We start from the raw sequence: 23,881 nt of genomic DNA on the forward strand, positions 1-23,881 counted from the left end.
AAAATAAGCTAATGATTTCCTGATAAACCAAATATGTAAAAATGTAAAAAGCTCATATATGAGGCTCATTATGATGACAAAAATTTTTAAAAAGTAAAAAAAAAAATATAAAAGTTTAAATCGCCCCCCTTTCCGTATAATAAAAAAAATAGATACCTAAATAACAATAAATATAAACATCATGGGTATCACCGCGACCGAGAAAATGCCCATAGTAGTTAAATATAAAAAAAAAATCCAATACGGCGAATGGCGTGACGGAAAAAAGTGTCAAAATGGCTGATTTGCCATTTTTACATTGCTTCTCTTACCCAAAAAAAAAAAAGGCACGCGTACTCCAAAATGGTATCAATTAAAAGTAAAGATTGTTCCGCAAAAAATTAGCCCCTAAACAGCTCAGTAGACTTAAGTATAAAAAAGTTATATGGTGATAGAAAAAAATAAAAATAAAAATTCTCAAAGTTTACATTTATTTTTTTCACTATTTAGACATAAAGAAACTATACATATGGGGTATCGTTGTAATCGTACTGACCCAGAGAATTAAGGGCATGGGTCAGTTTTGCCGTAAACAAAACCCGTAAAACGGTGGAGGGATTGTGTTTTTTTTCTTTCCAATTCCACCCCATTTGGAATTTATTTTACCGCTTCCCACAACATTTTATGCCATAATTAATGGTGGCATTAGAAAGTACAACTTGTCCTGCAAAAAAATAAGCCCTCATCCAGCTATGTGACCGGAAAAATAAAAATGTTATGGCTCACGGAAAAGAGGGAAGGAAAATGAAAACGAAAAAAACCTCCAGTATCCAAAGGGTTAAAGGGGTTGTGCAAGAATGAGTTTGTTTTTTTTTTTCCAAACCCACACTTACTTACCTGTTTCCCTGTGATGGATCCTTGCTCCCTCTCCTCCCAGCCTTGCCTGCTCCGCTGCGCTCCCTCACAACATCCAGTATGACACCACCTGCAGCCAATCATTGGTCACAGAGGTGACCGGCTTGCCTTATTTCAGTGACGCAAGGGGATCCGGTCACTGCTGTGACCAGTGATTGGCTGCAGGCGATGGCTGGGAGGAGAGGGAGCGCAGCGGAGCATCGCTGGCCTGAAGGAGAAGGATCGTGGAGCCAGCGCCGGGAAGCAGGTAAGTAGGCTTCCCTTTACAGGTCCGGGAGGGGCTTCAGGAATATAACCATTCTTGCACAGCCCCTTTATTTGATGATGGAAAATTTCTCACATAGTGATTAAATATCTGCATCTTGATATGTTTTTTCCTGCATTGAGATTGTTAACCTCAATTGTCTTGTCTTCCAGCACTTGATGCTTATGAAGGAGCAGTTATCAAAACAGAAAACTGAGGCAGAATCCCAAATTGCTCATTTAACAGCAGAACTGCAAAGCGAAAAGGAGAAATCGTTGAAAACTTTTTCAGAAAACAACAACTTATTACATGAGCTAGAGTCCGAGAGAGAAAGTCTCCGTGACCTGCAGACAAGCAAACAGCAGCTAGAGGCCCAGGTGGCCGAGATGCTGAAGAAGCTGGAAGCAGACAACGCCGGCATCATTGTGGAGAATAGGCAGCTTCAAGAAACACTAAACGAGGTCAGTCAAGAACTGGCCTCGGCCAAGGACAGCTCTGCAGCGAGACTCAAAAATAAGAGTGATGGCGAGGGAGAATCCGAGATTGTAAAACTTCATAACCAACTTTCAGAGGTGAAGCAGCTGAAAGACGACTTGGAGAAAGAAATCTGTGACCTCAAGATGGAAAATGAGATGCTGCTGTCAACCCAAGAACAGGCTAAACAGCAGCTGCAGGATGTCACCGCACAGACCAGCAAAGATTCCTTGGAGAAAGAGACCTTGGTTGAGGCTTTAAGGATGGAGAAAGGGAGACTGGAGGTGGAATTAAATCAAGTGGAGAACCGACTACATGAGCAGGCTCAGAAGTACGAACGCACTATCAATGAACTTTCTATCGCCCAAAAGATGGACACCACCGCCCTGCAACGTGAGCACGAGCGACTTATTAAGCTCAATCAGGAGAAGGAGTTTCAAATAGAAAAAAGCAAAATGTCCTTGGAGCAAATGAAAATCGATTGCGAAGAAACCAAGGAGATGCTGACAAGTACGTTAGAAGGACAGAAGCAGCTCACCGAACTGATCCAAGAGAAGGAGGCTTTTATATGTGAACTTAAAGAAAAGATCTTTGACATGCAGAAAGAGCTGGACCAGCACCAGAAAGCATCAGAAGAGTGTGGTGTCTTAAAACAGACCATCGAGGAAAAGGAAAGAACATTGGCCTCCATGAAGGAGGACAACAGCCATCTTAAGGAGGAGATGGAGAGACTGAAAGATCAGCAGAGCCGACCACAGCCAGCAGTGGAACCAAAGACACTAGACATCATCACCGAACTAGAGGCTGAGATAACGCAACTGACTAAAGTTCGTAATAATCACGAGGAAGAGCTGAAAGTTCAGAAGAAAGCGGTGGAGAAACAGAATCAGAGCACGCTTCAGTTCCAGAAAACTTTGCAGGAGAAGATAAAAGAAATGGATGAAATCAAGATGCAACACAAGGAAATGGTAGACACTTATGAGAACCTCCTGTCGGAAAAAGACAGCGAGATCTCCAGTCTGCAGCAGACGAATGAACTGATCAGCTCCCAGCTACAGAATGAGCATCTTATCCACACAGACACCTCGGTCATTCTCCATGATACCAAGACTCAGAACATCAACAACAGTGATAACGGTACTGAGAAACACGACTTGTCCAAAGTGGAGATCGACCGGCTGGTGAAAGGAATCAAAGAGAAGGAGATGGAGATTAAAATGCTGAACGAAAAGAACATCACCTTGACCAAGCAGATTGACCAGCTGTCCAAGGATGAAGTCGGGAAGCTCACACAGATTATCCAGCAGAAAGACCTGGAGATACAAAATCTTCATGCCCGAGTGTCCTCAGTCAATTACATGCAAGATGTGGTGTATCTCCAGCAACAGATACAAGCTTACGCTATGGAGCGGGAGCAAGTTCTGGCTGTCCTGAGTGAGAAGACAAGAGAGAACAGTCAACTAAGGACAGAATACCATAAAATTATGGATGTGGTGGCAGCCAAAGAGTCGGCGCTCTTAAAACTCCAGGAGGAAAACCAGAGACTTTCTCGCAGCCAAGAAGGTAGCACCCAAGACATGTTCAGAGAGACCCTCCAAAATCTGTCTCGGATCATCCGAGAAAAGGACATTGAGATAGATGCCTTGAGCCAAAAATGTCAGACCTTGTTGACTGTCCTTCAGGCGTCCAACTCAGAAAACGGCAATGAAATGGGAAGCGTCAACAGCAATCAGTTTGAGGAGCTGCTGCAGGAAAGGGATAAGCTCAAGCAGCAGGTGAAGAAGATTGAAGAATGGAAGCAGCAGGTGATGACCACCGTCCAGAACATGCAGCACGAGTCTGCTCACCTTCAGGAAATGCTGCACAAGCTCCAGGGTCAGATAAGTTTGGATAGCGATTCTAACTCTAGGATGCAAGTAGATTACAACAACCTGATCCAAAGCTATGAGAACAACGAGAGGAAGCTCAAGGGCCTCAGCGTAGAACTGAGTAACGTGCAGAGCAATATTGGAGAGCTGAACAACACAAAAGAACGAATTCTTGGTCAACTCGACACTGCCAAGCTGCAGGCAGGTAAGCCTATCGTGACCCCCGAAATAGATCGTCCGTTAGCTGCATCTTCTGAATTAAAAGACGAGGGTGTGACCAAGATCCTCCAAGAGTACGAGCAACTAAAAATCCAGATGCAAAAGAAAGACTCCACTATCAGGACTCTTCAGGAAAACAACCAGCGCTTGTCAGACTCCATAGCTCTGACGTCTGAAGAAGGCCGCAGGAGCCAGGATGAGGCCGTCCTGGAGCTGAAGCAGCTTAAGGAGAGGAGCGAACTTCTGCAGAAGTCGCTTAAAGAGAAGGACATTTTCATAAAGACCAAGGGAGACAAGTTAAGCTCTGCCACCGAAAACCTGAGGAACAAAGAGAACGAGAATGAGCTCCTGAAGCAAGCGGTCACCAACCTGAAAGAGAGGACGTTGATCCTGGAGATGGACATCAACAAGTTGAAGGAAGAGAACGAGAAGGTGATGGCCAAAGAGAAGGAGAAAGAAAGTGAATTCCGAGCTCTACACGAAACCAACATGCAGTTCTCAATGCTGCTGCGAGAGAAGGAATTTGAGTCCAGCTCCATGAGGGAAAAGGCTTCAGCCCTCGAGAACCTTCTCAAGGAAAAGGAGCAGGTTGGTTTGTCTGTTAAGTTACTTTGCAAAAATTGTGCTCTAGGATTTTGACTTCCTCTCCATTCATCTCTAAGGCTAAGTTCTGCTGGTTTCTTGTTGCCCAAGGAACAGGGCATTATGGACTAGCAGGGCTCTAGACTTTACAATAGACTTTACAAATTCTGCACCTCTTTAGCACATTTTAATGTTTTTTCACCCCTAGTGGCCTTTTGGGCAGACTTCCCAATGTGGCTAAATGTGTAGAGAGAATCAGGCTTGCCTATTCCCTGCTGATGGACTCCGGCTGCTTCACTCCCCCCTCCTCCGCTCCAACTCCCCGCCCTTCCCCCCTCATCGACATCCAGTTTAATGCAGATCACGTGGCTTCTGCAGCAGCCAGTGACTGGTTGCAGTGGTGACATGTCTCCCATTCATCACATGACCCAGTCATTTGACATTTGGGTTACACATCACAGCTGCTGCAGCCACGTGACCCTAAGTCGAACTGGATGCTGATGAGGGGGAAAGCCAGAGAGCTGCAGCAGTGTCGGTGGAGCGAAGAAGCCAAAACCCAGAAGGTAAGTGCAATTCCAGCCATGTTGGGCCACCAGCCAAAAGATCCCTTGGGGGTGAACAATCCCTTTTAAGTCTTGGCCTTCCTCTGCATTGATTTTAAGCATTGTCTAAAATGACGTCATGTCACATGATCTGTATTGTTCTGTGACTGTGGACAAACCAGGACGTGACATTGTTATAAATGATCTGCATAGATCATTAAGCTGAAATATGGACACCAGAGTGACAGAGACCAACGACGACCATGGGAGAGGGGGGAATGACGCTGAATTGCAAAAGGCACAGCTATAGCGCCCCCTCATTGATAAGTATTACATGGTGTCACTGGAAATAACTTGTTCACTGTCAGACGAGTGCAGATCTGCACATGGGAACAAGGCCTTGTGGTTCTCTGTCCACTGGCGAGCAGGAGCAGACCGAGTTATTCTGCATGACTGCCCTGACTTCTTTCATTGCTTGTTTCACAGGGGAAAGCCGGCGAGTTGAACCATTTGCTGAATGAAGTGAGGTCCATGCAGGAAAAAGCCATTCTGTTCCAACACGAGCGGGACCAGGTGATGCTGGCGCTCAAACAGAAGCAGATGGAAAGCGTCGCCCTGCAAAATGAGGTCAGTGAGCCGTGAAACCTGAGAGACGCCCCCCTTTGCCCCTGTGCAAGTTTTAGCACTGTTAGGGGCATTCATGTCAGTGAATGAAAACATCCTTATTTACATCCAGATGGCGTAACCGGACCAGGCCTAATACTTGCAATACTTAGTATGCCTCCTTCCAAGTGTGACTGACATTTACCATGTTTTTTAAATAAAGGAATTTTTTCATAAAATCATGCTCCATCATACCCCCTACCCAATTTCTATATCTGAAAAAGTGGAATATATGGCGCCTATTCTGAACTGCATATTTCTTAATGTATTGACACCAGACAGCTGGCATAAAGACACTGATCAATCCCCTCCATACAGCTCTAAATCTGCTTCCCTTCACAGAGTATTTAAAAAAAGACTTGCTGCCTGCAGTCACCCCTAGGGGGAGCTCAGGGCATAGGAATTTATACAGTTACCATTGCACTGTGTGTTTGCTGTAAAATGTCTGTGCACAGAATGCCATGACGAATCTATGTGTGGAACAGGAGAAGCCGTTCAGTGCTGGGACCTCTTCTCCCTGCACCTCATAGCATTCCCATAGTCTGTCTACAGTAGGTAGGTTCACATTTGTTTGATCAACTTGGCACAACTTTGAACTTAAAAGGGTTGTCTCAGCTTAGACAATGGGGGCCTATCGCCAAAAATGGCCATCAGGCCCATAGACGTGAATGGGGGCGGTGGCCGGTCATGCGCGTTGCGCTCCCATTCACTTGTATGGGGAGAACGCTTGGTGGTGGCCGGACCGGAGTCCTCCAGAGGTGGGACCCGCACCTATAAAACAATGGGGGCATATCCTAGCGATTGAGCCTTTTTTGCAACTTTTGTAAAGTCACAGTTGATAAATCTGAAGTGCACCTAATTAACACAGCTGACCACAGACAATTTTGCACCTGGTTTTGGCAAGAGTGGCTCAAAATCGCAAAAAGCTACACAAATTTTGCACAAAAATGGCGTGCACCAAACTTTGCTATATATATATATATATATATATATATATATAATTTTTTTCTATTTATTTTTTCATGCCAGTTTTCTGGCGCACATAGAAGAATAGAATGATAAATTCCTCCTATTCTATTAGAAAATTAATTATGCATTAAAAGGGGTTCTCCAGGAGTTTACTATTAATGGCCTGTCCTCAGGATAAGTCTTCAATACCCTAATGGTGCCGGTCCGACACCACGCACCCCACCGATCAGCTGTGTGGAGTAGTGCCGGAACTACAAAGCTCCAGTCATTGTGTTGTGGATGGAACTGGTTATTGCAGCGCTGCTCCAACTGAAGTGAATGTAACCAGCTACGACCACTACACAATGGACCGAAGCTCCCAAACAGCTGATTGGTGTGTGTTTTGGGGTGTCGAACCCACAAAGATCTGATATTCATGACGTGTCCTAGGAATAGGTGATCAGTTGCTAAATCCTGGATAATTTAATGTTCACTTCTAGAAAACTGCCCAAGAGAAATTTAAAGGGCCAGACCATTAAAGAAACATAGAATGTGTCGGCAGATAAGAACCATTTGGCCCATCTAGTCTGCCCAATATACTGAACACTATGGATAGCCCCTGGCCCTATCTTATATGAAGGATGGCCTTATGCCTATCCCATGCATGCTTAAACTCCTTCACTGTATTTGCAGCTACCACTTCTGCAGGAAGGCCATTCCATGCATCCACTACTCTCTCAGTAAAGTAATACTTCCTGATAATACTTTTAAACCTTTGCCCCTCTAATTTAAAACTATGTCCTCTTGTAGCAGTTTTTCTTCTTTTAAATATTCTCTCCTCTTTTACCTTGTTGATTCCCTTTATGTATTTAGCAGTTTCTATCATATCCCCTCTGTCTCGTCTTTCTTCCAAGCTATACGTGTTAAGGTCCTTTAACCTTTCCTGAAGGGGAAGGGGTTCTGTGAACAGAGCTTAGCCGCGCCCAGGCCAGTTGATACTAGTCGTGACGTCACTGGGCCTGCGGTAAACGGTGGGAAGGCCGCTGCCGCGCCACTGCCTTCTCAAACAGCTGATTGGCGGGGATCCCGGGTGTCGGACCCCCGCCGATCAGATGCTGATGATCTATCCAGAGGATAGATCATCAGTTTAAACAAACTGCAGAACCCCTTTAATAACCAGTGTCCTCCCACGTTATTGCACTTGCCGCTCTTGTCTTATTTTTAGACTCTACATGTTCTGTGAAATCATTTTGTCATCTTTTTCCAGGTTCAACACTTAAGGGAAAAGGAGCAGCGTCTGAATCAAGAGCTGGAGCGCCTGCGCAATCACCTGCTGGAGATGGAGGACTCGTATACCCGCGAGGCGCTGGCGGCAGAGGACCGAGAAACTGAGTTAAAGAAGAAGGTGAATGTCCTGGAGGAGAGACTGCTGTCCTCGTGCACCGCTGTGGAAACAGCCAGGTGATTGTCACCTTCTGTAGTCCTGCATTATGCGCTGGCCATTCACAGTTTATATGTATATAATGTGTATCGTTCCCACAGTCATCAGGCTACGATGCAGGTGGAGTCTCTGCAGGAGCAGCTGAACATTGTGTCCAGGCAGAGAGATGAAGCATTGCTCCAGTTCAACATGTCTCAAGAGCAAGTGAAGCAGTACGCAATGTCACTGAGCAACCTGCAGATGGTGCTAGAGCAGTTCCAGCAAGGTGAGACTTTCTGCACAAGCTGTACACTATATAAAGAGTGCACCACATCGAAGCCAGGGCTTCCCTGTCGGCTGCTCTCTTACCAAACCCTTCAGACAGATACTGGCAGCTGCCTAAAAGTTACACAGCCCTGCTCCTGCCGATACCTCTGATCCTGGCAGTCTGACCTCCTTAGATGCCTTAGTCAAAAGTGATTGCAAAGTTCCAAGAGTTTTGCTTTAAACCTCATCAAAAATACGTTAAGGCAACTGCTACACGGAAACATACAGTACAGACCAAAAGTTTGGACACACCTTCTCATTCAAAGAGTTTTCTTTATTTTCATGACTATGAAAATTGTAGATTCACATTGAAGGCATCAAAACTATGAATTAACACATGTGGAATTATATACATAACAAACAAGTGTGAAACAACTGAAAATATGTCATATTCTAGGTTCTTCAAAGTAGCCACCTTTTGCTTTGATTACTGCTTTGCACACTCTTGGCATTCTCTTGATGAGCTTCAAGAGGTAGTCCCCTGAAATGGTCTTCCAACAGTCTTGAAGGAGTTCCCAGAGATGCTTAGCACTTGTTGGCCCTTTTGCCCTCACTCTGCGGTCCAGCTCACCCCAAACCATCTCGATTGGGTTCAGGTCCGGTGACTGTGGAGGCCAGGTCATCTGGCGCAGCACCCCATCACTCTCCTTCATGGTCAAATAGCCCTTACTTTCAAAGTTTTCCCAATTTTTCGGCTGACTGACTGACCTTCATTTCTTAAAGTAATGATGGCCACTCGTTTTTCTTTACTTAGCTGCTTTTTTCTTGCCATAATACAAATTCTAACAGTCTATTCAGTAGGACTATCAGCTGTGTATCCACCTGACTTCTCCTCAACGCCACTGATGGTCCCAACCCCATTTATAAGGCAAGAAATCCCACTTATTAAACCTGACAGGGCACACCTGTGAAGTGAAAACCATTTCAGGGGACAACCTTGAAGCTCATCAAGAGAATGCCAAGAGTGTGCAAAGCAGTAATCAAAGCAAAAGGTGGCTACTTTGAAGAACCTAGAATAGGACATATTTTCAGTTGTTTCACACTTGTTTGTTATGTATATAATTCCACATGTGTTAATTCATAGTTTTGATGCCTTCAGTGTGAATCTACAATTTTCATAGTCATGAAAATAAAGAAAACTCTTTGAATGAGAAGGTGTGTCCAAACGTTTGGTCTGTACTGTATGTCGTACAACATACTTTATAATGCTAGTAATGGTAACGGTCGCACACACATCCATGTTGAATGGCTTTTTTGTATGTTGTGTTGCAACATGTCACATTGTGACACCGTAGACTAGCATTATAAAATGTCATACGATATTACTGCGACAAATGTCGTCATGTAGCCCTAGCCTAATTAATGATACAGTATGTAGTACTAGACTGGCACTCTCCAATAACTGGCAACAAACAGATTTCCTGTAAAAGATCCCATACGCACATTATTAAATACAATAAAATATAAAGTTTTATTTAAAAAAAAATTATATAATTAAAAAAACATCCACTACAGGGCCCTTGCGGTATTTTAATGGGTTTTCCTAGATATTTTTCCTGATAGGTCATCAGTATTTGATTGGTGGGGGTCCGACACTCGGAACCCCTGCCGATCAGCTGTTTGAGAAGGTGCCGGTGCTCGCAGTAGCACTGCCACCTTCGCACAGCTTTCCCTAGGCCAGTGACATCCAGTGACATCACGATGATCGGTCACTTGGCCTAGAAGTGAATGGGGCTGAGCTGCAATATCAAGCACAACCGCTCTACACTGCACGGTGCTGTACTTGGTGAGCAGACAGAAGGCCGCAGCTCTACTGCGAGTGCCGCTGGCTTATCAAACAGCTGATCGGCGGGGGTCCTGGGTGTCGGACCCCCACTAATTAAATACTGATGACCTATCCTGAGGATATATCATCTGTAAAAATGTCTCAGAAAACCCTTTTAAAATGAATAACACTCCCGGAGTATATATTCCCCGTTAGCCGCTACAATGTATAACATTACATGTGGTTTATATGGTGACCACCGTCTTTTCATTTTTCAGAGGAGAAAGCCATGTATGCAGCAGAGCTAGACAGAAACAAGAAGCAGAACACAGAGTTCAGGCAGAAGGTGGAAAAACTAGAAGATAAGGTGGTGTCGCTCCAGGTGAGAACACATGTATGACCAGAGATCGAAAGGCCAGACCAGAGGTCCCTTCATTACGACTGCAGAGCCAAAGTAAAGTATGTACACAGTGACTGCACCAGCAGAATAGTGAGTGCAGCTCTGGAGTATAATACAGGATGTAATGAAGGATCAGTACAGGATAAGTAATGTATGTACACAGTGACTCCACCAGCAGAATAGTGAGTGCAGCTCTGGAGTATAATACAGGATGTAACCCAGGATCAGTACTGGATAAGGGCTCTTTCACACTTGCGTTCTTTTCTTTCGGCATAGATTTCCGTCGTCGGGGCTCTATGACGGAAGAATCCTGATCAGTTTTATCCTAATGCATTCTGAATGGAGAGAAATCCGTTCAGGATGCATCAGGATGTCTTCAGTTCCGGACCGGAACGTTTTTTGGCCAGAGAAAATACCGCAGCATGCTGCGCTTTTTGCTCCTGCCAAAAATCCTGAACACTTGCCGCAAGGCCGGATCCGGAATTAATGCCCATTGAAAGGCATTAATCCGTATCCGGCCTTAAGCTAAACGTCGTTTTGGCGCATTGCCGGATCCGACTTTAGCTTTGTCTGAATGGTTACCATGGCTGCCAAGACGCTAAAGTCCTGGCAGCCATGGTAAAGTGTAGTGGGGAGCAGTATACTTACCGTCCGTGCGGCTCCCCGGGCGCTCCAGAGTGATGTCAGGGCGCCCCACGCGCATGGATGACGTGATCACATGGTTCACGTCATCCATGCGCATGGGGCGCTCTGGCGTCACTCTGGAGCGCCCCGGGAGCCGCACGGACTCTATACTGCTCCCCCGCTCCCCACTACTACTACGGCAACCAGGACTTTAATAGCGTCCTGGCTGCCATAGTAACACTGAACGCATTTTGAAGACGGATCCGTCTTCAAATGCTTTCAGTTCACTTGCGTTTTTCCGGATCCGACGTGTAATTCCGGCAAATGGAGTACACGCCGGATCCGGACAACGCAAGTGTGAAAGAGCCCTAAGTAATGTGTGTACACAGTGACTCCACCGGCAGAATAGGGAGTGCAGCTCTGGAGTATAATACATGATGTAACTCAGGATCAGTACAGGATAAGTGTTTTATAGAATTTTTGTGTGTATTCTTTAAGGTGTAAACTCTTGTTTGTATTCTGCTATGGCAATATAAAGGCAGTTGGCTGCTGTGAGCTTGTTCTCGCCAGTCATATTAACCCCAAATTGCCAGTTCAACGATTGCTTCACATTCGGAACAATAATCTGAGTTTCTGTTATTGGACAATTACCAGTTGTGTTGTACAGATTTTGCCCAATACTTTAGGCTGTGGCTGAAAGGAATTAATAAATGAAATCTTCATCCTCTGTTGTAGGAAAGGTTAGATGAAGCAAACAGCGCGCTGGAGGCAGCCTCACGGCTTGCTGAGCAGCTGGACCTGAAAGAGGAACAGATAGAGGAGCTGAAGCGGCAAGGTGAGTGCATGGAGATACAGGTTTCTAAATGCTTGTCTTGGCCAGATTAATTGGGGCGCTGTTGCATAGGTATTAATGGAAAGCCTGGATTGCTGGTGTGGTTAGAAGTGCTACTGCAGGTGAAATTTACAGCTTATTCATGTAGTGTCTGATTCCATCAGCAGCAAGTAGTTCAGACCTATTGTGCAATGTGTGTATAGTAACCGCTTGTCTGGTCCACATGGCTCCAGGCTCCTATGTGACCTGTGTTACCCTAGAACGTTCCATCTTGTGTTTCGGTCTTTTCCAGTTTCTTGTTTTATGATTTCCTTGAGTCCCCATTCATCTTTTCCCTTCACCTCTTGGATCTGCATCTTCTCCTCTCCAAAATGAGGGAAAACTTCATGCGCTGATACTGTGTAACAAACTATCAGAACATGATGGAGATTTGTGCTGTGATAACTTTACGCTCGCAAGCAAGAATTCAACAGATTTGAGAATGAATAGACTTGGGCTACTTTCACACTTCCGGCAGAGGATTCCGGCAGGCAGTTCTGTCGCCGGCAAAACGTATGCAAACTGATTGCATTTGTCAAACGGATCCGGCATTCCGGCAAGTGTTCAGTCTGAGAGAACTGTAGCATGCTGCAGTATTTTCTCCGTACTCTGAAAAGGCAAAAAGACTGAACTGTGAAGACATCCCGATGCATCCTGAACGGATCGCTCTCCATTCAGAATGCATGGGGATAAAACTGATCAGTTCTTTTCCGGTATTGAGCCCCTAGGACGGAACTCGATGCCGGAAAAGAATAACGCTAGTGGGAAAGTACCCTTACGCAGGCTATGTGAATAAATATATTTACTAAGTTTGATTAAATATACGATAACGCTAGCAACGCACATCCAGAATAATAAAAAGTAAATAAACATCACTATCCTAAATATGGGGTAGTGATCTGGTCGATCATGTTCGAACACATGGCTGTCTACCACGTTATAACACATGACCGACACCCCAGGGTGTACAAGAGATGGGGCAAATCAATACTTAAATCCTAACTAGGACGAAGTTCCAGGTGGAATCCCAATTAATTGTTAGTGCGGACCACAGATCTCCCATCATCCCCTCCTCCAGTATGTGTCATGCAGGTCTCTGAGGTCACTCAGGAATGTGTTCCCTTACAATACACAAGGGATTGCAGGGCTCCAGGTGGCGACCAAAATGGTCGCCAATGCGACTTATAATTGCAAAATGGCGACAAGACTTTGTAGTCTTGTCGCCATTTGCCCCTAGACCCTCCGCTGCTATGCCTCTTTAAGAAAAAAAGCTTTCATCCAGCAGACACACGCTGGGTGAAGATCCGCTCGCTCACACTACTCGGCATAGAGGGTGGACGTGGATTGGGTTCCCGCAGACTGCTTCTGAATTCCCTCGTCCATGAGATCCCGGCCTGGAGTCCTGCTGAGTGCAGGAGCGCACGGCGTCATTGGTTGCTGTGATGCCGTGCGCTTCGTGCACTCAGCAGGACTCCAGGCCGGGATCTCATGGACGTGTGAATTCAGGAGCACAAGATGCGGGAACCCAAGCGCACAACGTCATAGCGACCAATGATGCCGTGCGCTCCTGCACTCAGCAGGATTCCAGGCCGGGATCTCACGGACCGTGTTCCACGGACGTGTGAATTCAGCACTCCTACATCACAAATCCCATCAAGTTCCCAGCAGACCTTGGGCTCCAGTTTTCCCTCACAACGAACTGATGTGACTAACAAGTCTCAAACTTTGCCGCTTACCCCCTCGCTGCCTGGTTCCTTTGTTTCCAACACCAAGTGCCTTTGAATCCAGCCCCATCCCCAAAGGCCCCCCTCTTCAGTGACCAGTCCATACTGACCTTCCTTCATACACACCTTCTGATCCCCCAAGAACAGACACATTATCCCAGTCAATGGACCCTTCTGCCTCAGAAACAGAACCAGAGGCGTCTCCACTGGCATGAGAAAGGAGAACAGCCAAAGGAGCAGGAGGTGGATAGTGAATAAAATAAGCATGTAGATCAGGGATGGCCAATCTGAGGCTCTCCAGATGTTGCAAAACTACAGCTCCCAGCATGCCCGGACTGCCAACAGCTATCAGCCTACAGCAGGGCATGGTGGGAATTGTAGTTTTGCAACAGCTGGAGAGCCACGGGTTGGCCATGCCTGATGTAGAGTATTAATGCCCCATCGTTTAATGGCTTCCCTAATCTCATACACTTTAAGGAGCCTGAGACATGAGTATGTATTCTGCACATGTTCTTGTCCCTATTCCCCAGTTTCTGCAGTGCTGACTGCACACGATCAGTACTCATGACCATCATTACTGCATAAATAAATCAGGTTAATTAGTAATTAAATGGATTTTCAAGGATTTTAATTCAAAAGTACAAAATGTTTAAAGGGGTTGTCCAGTGCAGTGAAATTTTTTTAGTAAAGTGTTTGGAGTGGTTTTGAATTAAAGAATCAAAACTCGCCATCCCTCAATCCCTGATGTTCCCGTTCCAACTGGGTTTCCTCTGGTCTCTACTTAATGGTCCAGTCTCCACAAGCGGGAAATGCGAGGAGAAGCCCGCTCAGCCAATCGCTAGCCGTGGCGCTATACTTTGCGCTATACTTTGCGCTATACTTTGCCTAGTTAAAAAGTAAATTAAAAGCTCATGGTACGGTACTGTTCACAGACCTGCCTCAGCTGACTTCATCAACATGCACTGCTTAAAGGGGTTATTGTGTCCTCTCAGACTTAGGCCTCTTGCACACGACCGTATGCATTTTGCGGTCCGCAAAAAATTCGGATTACGTCCGTGTGCTTTCCATATTTTGCGGAACGTAACAGCTGGCCCCAATAGAACAGTCCTATCCTTGTCCGTAATGCTGCCAATAATAGACATTGTTCTGTTTTTTGGCGGAACAGAAGTACGGACATGCAGAATGCAGACGGAGTAACTTCCGTTTATTTTGCGGACCCATTGAAATGAAAGGTTCCGTATACGGCCCACAAAAAACCCGAAATGGATGTGGAAAGAATATACACGTTGAGGCCTTAGATGGCTTGGGCTACTTTCACACCTGCGTTAGGTGCGGATCCGTCTGGTATCTGCACAGACGGATCCGCACCTATAATGCAAACGCTTAGATCCGTTCAGAACGGATCCGTTTGCATTACCATGAACCCAAAAAAAAATTTTTTTTTTTTTTTTTTTTTTTTTGTTCATGATAATGCAAACGGATCCGTTTTGACTTTACATTGAAAGTCAATGGGGGGCGCATCCGTTTGAAGATTGAGCCATACTGTGTCAACTTCAAACGGATCCGTCCCCATTGACTTACATTGTAAGTCTGGACGGATCCGTTTGCCTCCGCACGGCCAGGCGGACACCCGAACACTGCATGCTGCGTTCAGGTGTCCGCCTGCTGAGCGGAGCGGAGGACAAACGGTGCCAGACTGAGGCATTCTGAGCGGATCCGCATCCACTCAGAATGTATTAGGGCTGGACGGATCCGTTCGGGGCCGCTTGTGAGAGCCTTCAAACGGAACTCACAAGCGGAGCCCCGAACGCAAGTGTGAAAGTAGCCTTATATGCTCCTAAGCATCCCAGCTATATTATATGTATTTCTCGCCCAGTTTCCTTGGGGGACACAGAAGACCTTGGGTATAGCTCATCTCCATAGGAGGCGTGACACTAAGTGAAGACTGTTAAGCCCCTCCTCCACAGCTATACCCTCAGCCTGGAGAGAGAGACTGCCAGTTTTTGCTTAGTGTCCAAGGAGGCAAGACACTCCCTGCTCTGCAGGGCTGGTTTCTCCTTGTTTAAATTTTAGATTTTTACTTTTTTCTTTTTGTTCCAGATCATCAGGGACAACAGAGACGCACTAGACCTCTCTGTTCTCCCGGGGTTGAGCAGCGCCAGTGCCGCACTGCTGCCTCCCCCACAGAAGGCAAGGTGGATCAGGGCAGCCTCGCTCCCCTACATCCCGCCAGCGCAAGGGTCGCCCGCACGCCAAGTCCCTCTTCCAGCGTCCTGCCACTACGGTGCCAGTAGCTGAAGGGGCGACCCTGCTGGAACGGACCGAGGGTGAAGACGGCTGTGGTAAGAGAGGCTTCTCCAGCCCTACGTCCCCCACCCCCCCGGTCTCCTGCGTGCCTGACCCTATACTGGGCCTATGGACCCTTCTGTCCCTGCTAGACCTAGGCTGGCCCCTGGGCTGCCGCAGGGCGACATTCTGCTCCCTCTCTCCTGGCCTCCATAGGTCATTGGCACCCTTCTCCCTACAAGAAGAATGCCTGGGGAGCTGCAGAGGTCCGCAACTAGCTGCCCCTGACGGAGGGGTTATGCAGGCGTCCCACCCTCACAGGCACCCGGTCTCAGGGTCCCCCTCCCTCTTACCGGCTACTGCTTCAGGGCCAGAGCCTTGCTGCCCCTGACCCTCCTCTGCCCTCACTGGCACCGGCCCAAGGGCAAGGTGGTTGTGGCTGTCGGCCACATGGGGCGCTGTTATAAGCCAGGGCCCGCTCCATGGGTAAAATGGCTGCCGAGCGCAGGGTCCTCGCTTCCGGGCAGCGTGGTGGGCACCCGCGGCCTGCAATATGAGCGCTAGGCTCCAACAGCCCCAGGCCGACCGTCGGAACATTCCGGTCGGCCGGGCACCGCAGACTTTGCGGCCGCGATCCCGGCGCTCTATCCGGGTCCCCGGTTCTTCCGGCCCGCGGGGTGGGCACCCGCGGCCGGCATGTGCATGCGCCGCTTCGTTCCCCGGCCGGTACTTGAATACTGTGCGGCCCCGGTCAGCCGGGCGCCGCTAAAGATTTAGGCCCCGGCTTCACGGCCTACAGTTACTAGGCCGCAAAATTCCGGCCTCTGTTGGAGGGGGCTGGAACTTCTCCAGGCGGGAATTCTTCCCGCCGGGAGGTTCCCCCGCCCCCAGGGGATCGCAGCGCCGCCCTCCAGGCCGGATCCCTGTTAACCCTTTGGGTACAGGCCGGCTTCAGATGGGCCTGTATGGGTGCCCCCAGGGGATCGCAGCGCCGCGGTACAGGCCGGCTTCAGATGGGCCTGTATGGCTGCCCCCAGAGGATCGCAGCGCCGCCCTCCAGGCCGGATCCCTGTTTAACCCTTTGGGTACAGGCCGGTTTCAGATGGGCCTGTATGGCTGCCAACCCGCCCCCCCTCCCCCCGCCCCCCCCCGCCGTGCCCCTGTAGGTGGCTCCCCTTTCTGCCTCAGTGAGGCTGTTATATATACACTGCTCAAAAAAATAAAGGGAACACAAAAATAACACATCCTAGATCTGAGTTAATTAAATATTCTTCTGAAATACTTTGTTCTTTAAATAGTTGAATGTGCTGTCAACAAAATCACACAAAAATTAAAAAATGGAAATCAAAATGTTCAACCCATGGAGGTCTGGATTTGGAGTCCCACTCAAAATTAAAGTGGAAAAACACACTACAGGCTGATCCAACTTTGATGTAATGTCCTTAAAACAAGTCAAAATGAGGCTCAGTAGTGTGTGTGGCCTCCACGTGCCTGTATGACCTCCCTACAACGCCTGTGCATGCTCCTGATGAGGTGGCGGTTGGTCTCCTGAGGGATCTCCTCCCAGACCTGGACTAAAGCATCTGCCAACTCCTGGACAGTCTGTGGTGCAACGTGACGTTGGTGGATAGAGCGAGGCATGATGTCCCAGATGTGCTCAATTGGATTCAGGTCTGGGGAACGGGCGGGCCAGTCCATAGCATCAATGCCTTCTTCTTGCAGGAACTGCTGACACACTCCAGCCACATGAAGTCTAGCATTGTCTTGCATTAGGAGGAATACAGGGCCAACCGCACCAGCATATGGTCTCACAAGGGGTCTGAGGATCTCATCTCGGTACCTAATGGCAGTCAGGCTACCTCTGGTGAGCACATGGAGGCCTGTGCGGCCCTCCAAAGAAATGCCACCCCACACCATTACTGACCCAATGCCAAAACGGTCATGCTGGAGGATGTTGCAGGCAGCAGAACGTTCTCCACGGTGTCTCCAGACTCTGTCACATCTGTCACGTGCTCAGTGTGAACCTGCTTTCATCTGTGAAGAGCACAGGGCGCCAGTGGCGAATTTGCCAATCTTGGTGTTCTCTGGCAAATGCCAAATGTCCTGCACGGTGTTGGGCTGTAAGCACAACCCCTACCTGTGGACGTCGGGCCCTCATATCACCCTCATGGAGTCTGTTTCTGACCGTTTGAGCAGACACATGCACAGTTGTGGCCTGCTGGAGGTCATTTTGCAGGGCTCTGGCAGTGCTCCTCCTGTTCCTTCTTGCACAAATGCGGAGGTAGCGGTCCTGCTGCTGGGTTGTTGCCCTCCTATGGCCTCCTCCACGTCTCCTGATGTACTGGCCTGTCTCCTGGTAGCGCCTCCATGCTCTGGACACTACGCTGACAGACACAGCAAACCTTCTTGCCACAGCTCGCATTGATGTGCCATCCTGGATAAGCTGCACTACCTGAGCCACTTGTGTGGGTTGTAGACTCCGTCTCATGCTACCACTAGAGTGAAAGCACCGGCAGCATTCAAAAGTGACCAAAACATCAGCCAGGAAGCATAGGAACTGAGAAGTGTTCTGTGGTCACCACCTGCAGAACCACTCTTTTATTGGGGGTGTCTTGCTAATTGCCTATAATTTCCACCTGTTGTCTATCCCATTTGCACAACAGCATGTGAAATTGATTGTCACTCAGTGTTGCTTCCTAAGTGGACAGTTTGATTTCACAGAAGTGTGATTGACTTGGAGTTACATTGTGTTGTTTAAGTGTTCCCTTTATTTTTTGGAGCAGTGTATATATATATATATAACTTGTGGGCTGCGCAGGACGCTGCAGCCTCATGTCAGTACATGCCCCCCTTCCTTAGGCGGCATGTCGCGCGGCGCGGCCAGGGTCATTTTACCCTCCTAGCCCTCTCTCACGATACGGCGCTGGTCAAGTGCATGCGGCCCTTTCTGTAGGCAACATTCGTCACCCTCTCCAGTTATGGCATAGGCGGAACGCTACACTCTCACTAGATTCGTTGCGATCTGTGCATGACCCCCTTTCTTAGGCGGAATACTGCACTCTCACCAGATACGGTGCTGGCCATGTGCACGATCCCCTTCCATTGGTGGAACGCTGCACTCTCACTGGATTTGCTGCCGATCATGTGCGTGACCCCCTTCCATAGGCGGAACGCTGCACTCTCTGGATCGCTGACGCCCATAGGCATGACTCCCTTCCGTGGACGGCATTCGGCACTCTCACTGGATTCACTGCCAGCCATGTGCATGACCACTTTCCATAGGTGGTATGATGCACTCTCATTGGATTCGCTGCCGGCCTTGGGCATGCCTCCTTCCCTGTGGCGGCATACATACACTCCCTCGGTCGGTGATGTTCTCTCGCCGGTACGTTGTTGGCCATGTGCATGAACCCCATACATGGCGGGGTGCTTGCACTCTCACTGGATCCGCTGCCGGCCATATGCACGACCCCTCTTCCGTGGGCGGTGTACGCACTCTCACTGGATTCGCTGCCGGCCATGGGCATGCCTCCTTCAGGTGACATACACACATTCTCACCGACTGATCCACTCTCCCTGGATGCGATGCTGGCCATGTGCATGACCCCCCCCCTCTTTTCTGGGCGGCATACTACACTCTCACCGGATACGTTGCTGGCCTTGAGCATGGCCCTCTAACATGGGTGGAACGCTTGCGCTCCCATTGGATACCGTGCTGGCCTTGTGCGTGACCACCCCTCATTCCATGGGTGGAATTTTGCACGCTCACGAGATTCAAGGCTGTCCTTGTATGTGCCGTATTGGACTTGCACATGTTCCCCTTCATTGGGAGTAGTTACACTCTCATGAAGTTTCGGTGTTGGGTGAATTGTTGCACACTCACTTAATGCTAGGATAGCCCTGTGCATGTCCCCCTTTCACTAGGTGGACCTCCTGCATTCCTGCTGGATACTGTGTGGCTATGTGCATGGCGCCCTTCGGGGCGAAGTATGGTATGCCCTACTTCTCTGACGTAGGTACGGCCTTGGGCATTCCCCCCTTTTTTGGGGCGGGCTTTTGCACCCTTGCCGACTGCAATTTGCCAGGTACATTTCCCCCCTTTCGGGGCGGTCAGTTTTGCGTTCCATTGCATACCATACTAGTCTTGTGCATAACTCAGTTTGCACTTTGCACTTCCGTAGATACTGTGGCACTCTGGCTGGCCTTCTTCGCTGAGTGATATTTTTGCAGTGAGCGGACGTTCTTGTGCGTTGTTTGGGCCGTGTATACCTTCTCATCCTGTAGGTGGGTTGGCCTTCTCACTGCTTACGGGGCTACTAGTACGTATGCCTCCTTTCCTCCTGAGACATATTTTTTTCCTCTTGGGAGACGGTGTATGCAGCAAGCCTTGCACTATTCTCTAAAGAGATCATTCTGTCCACCTGTGTAAGCCTAAGGTGTTGTCCAACAAACAATAAATGAATGCCTTATATATAAGTAGACTGCCTCTACCTGCTCGCTACTGCTCCGAGCTGGGCGGTGCTCATTCATTTCGTTGGCCCTTCCGCCGGGGAGTGTTCGTGGTTCCTAGACACGTACCCATTCGTCTTCCCGCAGCATTGTTTCCCTGCGCTAGTGGTCACATGGTCGAGAGTGCTGTCTGCAGCGCCTTTCGCATTCTATGTTGGCTCTGGCGGGACTACGGTCCCCTCGCCTGCTACTATTTCCTCCTACCAGGTTCGGGCCGCTCTTCTTGGGAAGGTCACCCAACTTCTCTTGGGTGCTCGCTTACCCAGGTCCGGAGGACCTCCACCTTGAGTTCTTCAGGGTATTCGCCTTCTGCGAGGCGGTGAACCGGGCGTCTCAGTGTAGCGGGGTTCTGCTTTTGAGCTGTCCTATGGCTTCTCTGTTGCCCACTCCTCCTTTCTTTGGAGGGTGTTATCCCGGCCTCTGTCTCGACTGCCTTTTCTCGCCGGTTCTGTTTTGCTCCCATTCGGTACGGATCTCTCCGATGTGGCTTCTGTTCCGGCCACGCTTCAGAGGATGTTCCTTCTCTGCCCTCCCCTCTGGGAAGAGCATGGTTGTTCATGTGGATGGTTCTGGTGTTCCTTTTGGCCTCGTACTGTCCCTCTTGTCCACACTGACTGTACTAGCTGTGTGCCTATCTAACTGGTCTACCGCGTTCTGTCCTCCCGCTGGGTGCAGATTGCGTTTTTTCCATTCTAGGCAATGTTTCTGCTATGGATTTACCTTCTCGGTAACTTGGGAGGACTACCATTTAGTCCGTCTTCCTGTGGTGGCTACATCGGCTTGGGCTTTAGCTTGTCTTGTCCTGGCATCGGGCGGTTGCTGGGCGGACCCTTCGGTTCCTGTCCGTCTGCTCCCCCACTCCGGGTGGATACGGGACAACTTTGCTCGGGGCCGACGGGACCAGTTCTACCGACCGTTCTGCCCGTGTTACTGATCATTGGGTTTTTCGCCCGCTTGCCCAGGCGACTCTAGTGGGCTCGCTAGTGTTCGCTTCTAGCCGAGTTTTCGTCCAGGATCTGTAGGACTTAGGGCTTTACCTGGGGTTCTGTGGGAAGCTGGGCGTTCCCCCACTCTGCCTTTCTCTCTCCATGGTTCTGTCTTTCTCCAGTCCGGCCTGGACCTGGGGCTGGGACTCTGTTGCTTGAGGTATCAAGTGTCGTTCCTGTCCTTCCTCTTTCAGCGTTCCCCGACCCTCTGGGCCTGTCAGGAATTTCTTCCATGGAGCGGCTCTTGGGTTCTTTTGTACTGCCCTCCGTTACCATCCTGGGAACTACATACTGGGCTCTTGGCGCTCCAATTTTTCCTTGGAGCCGTTACAGAAGTCCTCTCTACTCCTTCTGTCCTGTACGGTTGGGTTTCTGTAGCCATCGTGTCTCTGACGGGTGCCTGAGTGGCGGCCCTTCTTGTTCCGAGCCTTCTGTCTTCCCCCAGGACAGGGCTGTTCTCCATTCCGTCTCTTCCTTCCTTCTGAAGGTGGTGTTTGTCCTTCATTTCATTGAGGCAGTCGTCCTCCCCTTCCCACCCCCGGGAACGGACACTTCACCGATTTGGACGTTGTTTGGGCCTTGCAGTTTTTACTTGGAGATCTCCGACTCTTGTCGACGTTCGGTCTCTGGTGTTTCCAGGAGGTCCGCACAAAGGGTTGACGGCCTCCAGGGTGGCTTTCCTCCGCTTTCTCAGAGTGGCTCTTGCTGTGGTTGCCGCACCAAGGGCAGAGTTCTGCTTTTGGTGTCACCATTCATTTTGCCAGAGCTGTCGGTTTTTCCTGGGCCGGAGGCATTAGGCTTCGGCCATGCATTTGTGCAAGGCGGTCACTGGTCTTCCTTGCACACCTTACCGAGTTCTACAGGGTGCATACTCGGTCTTCGGCGTATGCTGCCTTGGGCCGCCTGGTCTGCAGGCGGCGGGTTTTTTGATGCCTTCGGGTGCTTCGCCTTGGTGCTGTGGTCCCTCCCCCTTTGGACTGCTTTTGAACGTCCCAAGGTCTTCTGTGTCCCCCAAGGAAACTGGGCGAGAAAACGAGATTTTTGTATAACTTACCAGTAAAATCTCTTTCTCGCTCTTTCCTTGGGGGACACAGCACCCACCCATTCTTTGTTCTTCTCTGACTGTTTCCGAGTTTGTTTTACCCTTTGGGTAGTGGGCTTGTTGGTTCCACTTTTTGGACTTTGCCTTTTCTCACTACTTGGACACGCAACTGGCAGTCTCTCTCTCCAGGCTGAGGGTATAGCTGTGGAGGAGGGGCTTAACAGTCTTCACTTAGTGTCACGCCTCCTAGGGAGATGAGCTATACCCAAGGTCTTCTGTGTCCCCCAAGGAAAGAGCGAGAAAGAGATTTTACTGGTAAGTTATACAAAAATCTCGTTTTTAAATTTGGCGACTAAAAATTTCATTTGTCTCCTAAATTTTTCAGGTTAGGAGCCAATGGCTCCTTCATATTTTTTTGTTTTAGTCTGGAGCACTGGATTGTAACAAACCCTCAGCTGTGTGAAGTATTAGGCCAGGTCTGGTTTTCTAGATACATCAATAGAAACATAGAATGTGTCGGCAGATAAGAACCATTTGGCCCATCTAGTCTGCCCAACATACTGAATACTATGATGTCCCTGATGATAATCTACTTGTCCTGATACAAAAAAATTGTTTTAAATCAAAACCATATTTCCATGCACCGCCACGTTCCAGTCTTTGTGGTGTGAAATGACTCTAAGTTTAGTCCTCGTTCACACCAGATGATTCTGTCCAGAATGCACTACATCGCGGCCGGCTCACTATGTTGTGGGGCAGGAGGGGGCATGACGATCCCTTGAAGAGAGTGGCACCGTAGCCACAGCCGCAGGCGATCGGATGCACGGGATCGGAAGGGCTTGCAGCATTTTGTTTGGACTGGACCGCAGGCATAATGTGCCTTGCGATCCTGTGCAGCCGATTGCATTGCAGCCGTTGGGCATGGTTATGGTGCCAAATCACTTCAACAGACCACTACGCCCCCTCCTGCCCCACAATATAGTTAGCCGGACGCAATGCGGTGCAGTGCATTCTGGACGGAATCGGGCCGGAACGCACTGCCTGGTGTGAACGAGGCCTTAATGTGATCACAGCAATTAGTTTACTGCACACTCTTGCTCTTAGCACATTACTACCCGTACCTCTAGGTGGTTTAGGCAAATTAGCTGCTGATGTGGCATGGAAAGGACCCCCCTCACCTTCAGGGGGTCCTCTGAGGGTTGTTGGCAGAGTTGAGAGCTCTATCAATGCCCCTGGCTCTGTAACGGCTCTGTCACTGCTCCTCCCCGCGAGCCGGAGACGTGACAGACCCTTTCATTGCTCTAGATACATCAATAGAAACATAGACTGTGTCGGCAGATAAGAACCATTTGGCCCATCTAGTCTGCCCAATATACTGAATACTATGAATAGCCCCTCCTCGCCGATCCACTGCTCCGGTAAACAGACATCTCAGCCCTGCTACTTGCCCGCAGCAGGGCTAAGCTGCTGAACAAACTACCTGCGTGTCCCGG

At 48.8% G+C, this 23,881-nt stretch overlaps 1 protein-coding gene across 1 annotated transcript in view; it reads left to right on the forward strand.

The window, feature by feature from the left end:
• Positions 1-23,881, forward strand: part of TRIP11 (thyroid hormone receptor interactor 11) — a 64,547-nt gene that overhangs the window by 19,702 nt on the left and 20,964 nt on the right. Inside the window, exons 11-16 of the mRNA XM_040412093.1 lie at positions 1,312-4,287; positions 5,310-5,450; positions 7,702-7,895; positions 7,977-8,140; positions 10,225-10,328; positions 11,706-11,805. Of these exons, the coding sequence (XP_040268027.1) occupies positions 1,312-4,287; positions 5,310-5,450; positions 7,702-7,895; positions 7,977-8,140; positions 10,225-10,328; positions 11,706-11,805 (3,679 nt within the window). The remainder of the gene's footprint in view (positions 1-1,311; positions 4,288-5,309; positions 5,451-7,701; positions 7,896-7,976; positions 8,141-10,224; positions 10,329-11,705; positions 11,806-23,881) is intronic.

This window comes from Bufo bufo, chromosome 11 (assembly GCF_905171765.1).
Source record: "Bufo bufo chromosome 11, aBufBuf1.1, whole genome shotgun sequence".
In the NCBI taxonomy this organism is placed as follows: Eukaryota; Metazoa; Chordata; class Amphibia; order Anura; family Bufonidae; genus Bufo; species Bufo bufo.